Genomic DNA, 7,608 nt, shown 5'->3' on the forward strand with positions numbered 1-7,608 from the left:
ATTAGTAAACCAACCAAATAGTACAAAAAGTACAATTACACATAGAAAATTAAAGGTTAGTTGAGTATTTACATTTTAAAGCAAGGACAATTTTGTCCAAACTTTATGACTTAAAAAGGAAATATACTAAATATAAAGAATAAAAAAGAACACCTAGAATAAGAACGTAAAAAATAAAAGGAAACGGAGGATTACTAAAGTCTGGAGCAAGTATAGAAGGTCATTTTTCACCTTTGCCACAAAAAATCTACCCCATGGTCCATTTCTTGTTTTTTAAAAGACTTATTGACAAAAAGTTTTCCCATTTTAAAAAGACCAAGGTCGGCCAGAATTAGGAAAAAAAATCCATCTAATTTTAGGCCCCAAACACTCGAGTAAAAAAAAAAAAAAAAAAAAGAGAGAGAGAAAAGTGCGTGTGTTGATAAAGCATAGCACACGTGGCAACGTTTACAGCGGTCAACTTGTCAACCTCACACACTTAGTACAATAATAATCCCTGAAAATAGAAGCAGTTAGTTTAGTTGGTTCTTCTTCGTCGAAAATGGAGAAAACTAATCAACTTGAACGAACAGAGAAATTAGTAGTGTGCGTTACAGGCGCTAGTGGTTTCGTAGCCTCTTGGCTTATCAACCTTCTTCTCTCCTCCGGTTACTCTGTTCACGCCACCGTTCGCACCGATCCATGTATATTTCTAATTACTCAATTAATTCTTTCTATTAGTATTATCTGAAGATCGCATCTAATTTACTATGGTTTTCAATTATTTCGATTACAGATCTTGTGTAATTGTACTAGAATTTGTCAAGTTCTCTTACTAGTTTTGTCCGATGATTGAATTTTAATTAGTTTACTACTACATGTTTCTAGATTTTATTAAAATTGTCCTGTTTTATACTAATGTTTTCGGTTTCCAGGACCAGGCTGTAATATAAAGTAAATTGTCAAATGGTTGAAGATATTCAATCTTTTCGTGATTTTGGAATCATATGGATCTAAAGATTCTTAATTTGTTGGTGATGTCTTATGTGATAGAGAATATACGCAAAATATTCCATACCTTCTTTATTTGTTCGTTTTCTAACGGAATTTGGGGATCTCATTGTATAATTAGAAAGAATCCTCATTTTTTGTTGTGTTAGTACTAAACTATTTTTATAAAATTTCCACCGGTAATAGTGATAGAGTATAAAACATATTTCTGGGCATCAACCGTCAGCTTAGTTTTTGGTATATATACAAGTATGTTTAGATGATCGTTGATTAAGATACCAAATTAAAAAAGGTTAGGAAATTAGAGGATGTATATATTTATTGGCTACTATTTGTTGATTATTGTTGTGCAGGTGATTCCAAATATGAGCATTTGAAACAGCTGGACAAGGCATCAGAGAAGTTGAAGCTTTTTAAGGCGTATTTACTTGATTATGATTCGGTTGCTGCTGCCATTAAAGGATGTATTGGAGTGTTCCATGTTGCCAGTCCTGTACCTTCCGCTTCTGTGTCTGATCCTGAGGCAAGTGCTCTTTCCCGCTTTTCATATAACTTGGTTGGTAGTTTATCTCCAGTATACTCTTTTAACTGATTTGTCTTATGCTGGAGGATGAGTTTTTAAAATGTACGAGCTCTTTGTTGCCTATCGAGTACATATAACTATACAAAGTTTCCTGTGGCCATGTATTTAAGTGCAAAATTTTGTCTGTGTATTTCTTCTTCTTAGAGGATCAAAATCTAGTTCATGATCAAAATAAGTGTATAATGGTCAAATCATCCCCTCCAAGTCTTACCCTTTTCTAGCTAAATTTTGGATTTTCTTGGCTGTTAATACCTCCGGTCCTTCATTTCATTCCCAAAGGCTACCATTATACGGTACTAAAGCTCAATAATGAATGAATCATAAAAAACAGACACTTCAGGCAAGGTAAATGGTCCCTAAGGCCTAAGATAAGGGAAAAACCTCATAATGTAAGCAAGCCTCTCTAGTGAGAGTTCTTACATTGAGAGTAAATTGAGTAGTACTGATAAAAATGTATATCCAATGCTTCCTAAAGTCGATTGTTGTTCACAATCATAGAAAAACTCTTCCCTTCAATGATTATTACCAATGATTGGTAAGAGCTCAGTTCTCGACCAATCTATGTTTGGTTCAAAAATATTGCTGGCAAACTTGTCCCAGGTCATATTAGATCATTATCAAAGATGGCTTTGATAAATCAAGTTAAATCTTTGAGATTATGTCAGCATCAACGTATTCCAATGAGATTAAAACTCCAATCAGGAAGAGGTCTAATGTTTGCAATACTTATGCAATGACAGAGAGATATTACTTTCAGAATACAGTAACCTACTACTTTTTTAACAGACCATGCTCTGATGAGTATTATCGATGCAGCTACTCTTTAGTGTCTCATCAAATTGCTTGTACTAATTACTACGTTAAGCAGCTTCTAATAAGTCTTATACAGATAGACTTAATTCTTGCTGATGTAAGGAAAGCCAAAATTATTACAGCTATCCTGTGTTTTGTCTATGAGTACTTTTTGGTTGCTTCCTAATCCTAGTAGATGTTGCTACTGTAAGAAAGCGTAATTCTATCAGCTTGTTGCTATCTTGATTCTTTTCATAACACAACATATATATGCTGCTCTCACACCATATCTCTGCCTTTTTATTGCTTGTCGTTGGTGTATGAACATACAGGTCCAGCTGATGGAACCTGCAGTGAAGGGCACACTAAATGTGCTCAAAGCATCTTCAGAAGAAAAAGTAAAGCGAGTTGTCTATGTATCATCTGTTGCTGCTGTTCTCATGAACCCGGATTGGCAAACTGATCAAGTCAAGGATGAAAATTGCTGGTCTGACATTGAATTTTGCAAAAGAACTAACGTATGTATTGACAATTTGAAATTCTATATCTTTCATTGCAGTGATTTATCTTTTATGTCGTTTGCCATGATTTAACAGCTTCTCATTATCTCTTGACCACCTATTGTTGCTGTTGCAGAATTGGTACTGCGCTTCTAAAACAGAAGCTGAAAATGAAGCTTTTGAATATTCTAAAAGAAGTGGCCTTAATGTTGTATCAGTTTGTCCGACCCTTGTTTTGGGTCCTATGATGCAATCAAACGCCAATGCAAGTAGCTTGGTGCTCATTAAGCTTCTTAAAGGTAATCTTTTTCTCACTTTGCCAACTGTTATTTGCGATACTGCTTCTATCTTCATGAATTTATCAGCCTCTTTTCATTGAATCTTGAGGCAACTGGTGAAAGTGCTGCACTTATTCGTCTTGTTTGTATTCTTTATATACCAACTCAAAATTAATTTTTGAACATATTGGTATTCATAGAGCTATAAGTATTCCCTTTCTTGTAATCTGAGAGAAATAACAAAGCAGGTAAAACCTATTGTAACGCACGGCTGAGCTTCCTCGCATGGATTACTGGCAGTATCTTTCTTTTGGTCCATAAATTTTTGGTGCTTACCTCCCTTTGGTGTTACAGTATTGCTTGACATAAGTATCTTGAGTATTTGAAGTCCTGAAAATAACAGTCTAAGGGTTGAAGCATATACTCTTAAATAATAGCAGTAGTATCCAGCAACTAATCTAAATCTCAGTTTGCATATCTCTCCAGTGATATGCTATATAGCTAAAGGTATCTAAATTTGGGTCTCATAATCAAATTTTTTTGGAGCTTCATGTGAATCTCTTTCTGTCTTGTAGAAGGCATTACTGTAACACCCCTAAATCTCCCTCTACGGAAATACTAGTATAATATGTATAATTATATAGTAGAGATAGACTTAGGCGTATTACCGCCGCGTGATTACGCAAGACTACTCAAAATACTTAACTTAATAACAAAACTTGCAGCGGAAACTCAACTTTCTTTTATTAATACTTATAAAAACAGTAACATTGTTATGAGTACTCAAAATAAAGACAAGACCAACATTCCTAAACTAAGTGAAGCAAATCCTAGGACTCCCATATGCTCATTCATGACTCCACCTAAAAATAGTCAGCACTGCTTACCATCACGGTAAACAGGGCAAACCAAAACAAGTAGGAAATACGGATTAGCAAAATATGATAAGTACGATAAGTGCAAGATAAGTAAATTCAATTTCTTTGCAAACATGCTTTTAAAACCAATTCCAATAATTAATCCAATGAATTCCAAAACTCATGTTTCAAAACCAATTCTCAATAATTCAATAATTCGATGAAACGATTTATAAAACCAATTCCAATAATTCAATATTTCAATAATCAATTCAATAAAACCAATGCCTCTTTTTAAAACCAATTCCTCACCCAAGTGTGCACACTCCCTAAGCTAGTCTCCTTATATTGCAAGGCTATTCTTAAGGAAAGACTCGGTCATACAAAGTCCTAAGTCTTATCAACCAAATCCGCATAGTGGGATTACTAACAACATGCTTGTAAAGCTTTAATAATAATTCAATAAAATTCCTCTTTGAATAAAAACAACCTTTAGAATAGGTTAACTCAAAACTCCTTTTTATTTAATTCAACGTGCTTTCAAAATCAACCTTTTAATAAATACTTGAGAATTAAATCTCATATAAATTACTTTTCAAAATCAATAACTCTTCCTTTGAAAAACCTTTTTAAAAACTCTGTAAAACAATCCAACATACTTTTTTTTTAAACCAAATTCCTTTAAACTTAATAAATAATTTCAAACCATTCAAAACATGATATTAAAATCAATCCTTTAATTTATTTATCAAAACCAATTATTTAAATATGCTTTTATTTTATAAACCATAATTCAATTCAATCATCATAAAAATCACTCAAACATGCTTATTCAATCCAATCAATTTCAAAGCTATCTAGCCACCTAAACGTACCTTGATTCCGAATATCAATCAACACTTCGCACTTTCAAAGTTCAATCACGAATACACCTTGCAATTAACATAACCATAAGGTTATCGATCACAACATCTTTAGACATAAACCCAAATCTAATGTGCATGGACTATAAAACTCTTTTTAAAATAATCCTTTAATATAAAATTATAAATTTGAAATAGATATTTATATTTTAGAAAACTAACCATGAAGAAAATAAAAGAATAGGATTAAATAGAATTGAATTTGCATTGGAAAGAATAGGCAGAACTTGGACTAGAAGTGCCCGAAAATTGGCTCCAAAGATATACGGGCAGATTTTCTTTTAGAAAAAAAGGAAAAGAAAAGTAGGAAAAGGTTGAGGGAAAAAAAGAGTAAAAGAGAAGAAGATAATTGAGTTTTTGGTGTGAAGAATATGAGAGGTATGAGGGGGTATTTATAGGTTAGCTCATGTAAGAATTATGGTAGGAGAATGTAGGAAGAATTATGGTAAAGAGAATTAAGGAATTACTTGGAGAAGAGAATGAAAGAAACATGGAAAGTTTTGATATTAAGGTGATTAAGAATAATAGAATTAAGGAAAGTGTGTTGTCATGAAAAATAATATGGCAAAAAAGATTACTTGGGGAATAGTCAAGGAAGATATAAGGTAAGAAAATAAGATGATCAAATATTTAGGAGATGGAGAAATACAATTAAGGAAAATAAGAGATTTTAAGGAGATAATTAAAAATACAATTTTCCAAAATAAATCACCCAAAATTTGACCATGAGGGCCGAAAATATTGAGCTTCCATAGCACAAATTTTCGGATCCTATTAGTATATTTTAAGGAGTTATTTTGCTAGATTTAAGGAATTAAAAATAATCGTGTAAATAATATTTATTGTATAAAATAATTAATTAAAAAGATACCAATTATTCACTAAATAAATTAACCTAGAAAATCAGATTTTCCACACTAGAAAAATCCGAAAATCTTAGTCAATAGTTAGGAATTTTCGGACCTTATTAATTAAATAATAAAATATAGTTTTTGCTTTAATTAAAACATCCGAAATATATAAATAATCCGGTTTTTAAAATAAAATAAATGGATAATAAATCTTATCCAAAATCCAAAATAATTATTGAGTTTTAAAATGTATTTGGCGCCAAAATTCAAATATCATTTTGGCTCCAAAATTCAAATAGTAAAATAAATTACTAAGATACCCTTTTTAGAAAATATTAATTAATTAATTAGATAATATGTTTTAAAACTACGGGGTATTACAATTACTAACTAAATCCTCTTGTGGCTAAAATGCTTAAATTATAGGCAGTCCAAGATATAGATCTGAAAAAATAAAATTAGGATGTATAGTTTGACTACCTTCCATGCACTTTTACCCACATAGCAATTCATCAGAGTTGTGACACTTCAAACAGACTAGCAGAAAATTTTCTTGATCTAGTGTCACAAATCTTTCTAAACGATGAGTTGCTGGTGTAGCCTACTCAAGCAGAATATTTAAGGATATGCTTCATGTGGGTTCCATATCAATCTAAGATGAGGCGACACATGAATGCTCTGGAATAAGGGAATCAAATACCTTCTTGTTTGGCCTACATAGAGATAAGGCATGAATTAATATAGGGCAATGGAGCCAAGTGCTAAGGGGTTGCTATATTCCTGGCTTATTTTATGTTTTTACGTAGTTCTGCTGGATATGTTACAAAACCCATGTTTTAGACTCCGTTTTGTTTCCCTTGTTATGAGAAAGACTAACCATGTCTACTATTGATGAGATGGCAGAAGGATATGAATCAACAGAAAACAAGCTTCGGATGATAGTAGATGTGCGTGACCTGACCGCTGCCTTGCTTATGGTCTTTGAGAAGCCTGAGGCAGAAGGGAGATATATATGCTCATCACATCAAATTAGAGTGAAGGAACTGGTGGACAAGTTGACAAGCATTTATCCCCACTATAATTATCCAAAAACGTAAATTCCTTGTCTTCTCTTTTCGTTTATTACTTCCCATGATGTTCTGTTACCCGCTTTGACTAGCTATAAGGTACTGGGATGAACACTTCTTCTGAATTGTATTAGATGTGCTGCCTTCTACTTTTAAGTGTTGTATGATGAACATGCTATGCTCCCAAAGCGCCAACAGGAATTCTACTTTAATTCAAAAATTATAGGCCCCATTTGACCTTAGAAGGTCAAAGCTCGTTGACATTGATCGTAGTTTGTCAAAATTTTGAGATTTAGCGTACAGTTACCAAAGCTAGGTTGAGGAGAAGAGTTTTAATTCTGTTATTGATTAAATACATCACTGCCCTGACCAACTGTTCCTTGTTATTTCAACAGCTTGATTGAGGTTGCTGATGGGGACAGTGTTAGTTCGGAGAAATTACAGAAGCTTGGTTGGAGTTACAGACCACTGGAGGAAACTCTAGTAGACTCAGTGGAGAGCTACAAAAAGTTGGGACTTCTAGGTTGGAGGTATTCCATTGGCATGTAATGGCAGGAAAACAATTGTTTTCTAGTCTTCAAACTATCGGCTGTCTATATAGGGACATAGTAAATGTCGTATTTGTCATCTCTATGTATGAATTGAATTGCTGTAGTTTTTGTTCATGACATGAAGACGTTTCAGAATCTTTACATGATTTTGTGTCCAAATACATCCCTGTGAAAATATGTTTTGTTGATTTCCTTTTTAAAATCTTTAGTTAGGTA

General features: G+C 33.0%; 1 protein-coding gene across 1 annotated transcript; it reads left to right on the plus strand.

Annotated features, from left to right (window-relative positions):
- Window positions 1-402: 402 nt before the first annotated feature.
- Window positions 403-7,608, plus strand: LOC110712397 (cinnamoyl-CoA reductase 2-like). Its single transcript, XM_021890856.1, has 6 exons — window positions 403-683; window positions 1,344-1,513; window positions 2,698-2,883; window positions 3,002-3,164; window positions 6,678-6,867; window positions 7,237-7,608. The coding sequence occupies exons 1-6, from the start codon at window positions 542-544 to the stop codon at window positions 7,388-7,390; spliced, it is 1,005 nt and encodes a 334-aa protein (XP_021746548.1). The 5' UTR covers window positions 403-541; the 3' UTR covers window positions 7,391-7,608.

Source organism: Chenopodium quinoa, unplaced genomic scaffold (genome assembly GCF_001683475.1).
Source record: "Chenopodium quinoa cultivar QQ74 unplaced genomic scaffold, ASM168347v1, whole genome shotgun sequence".
Taxonomy (NCBI): Eukaryota; Viridiplantae; Streptophyta; class Magnoliopsida; order Caryophyllales; family Amaranthaceae; genus Chenopodium; species Chenopodium quinoa.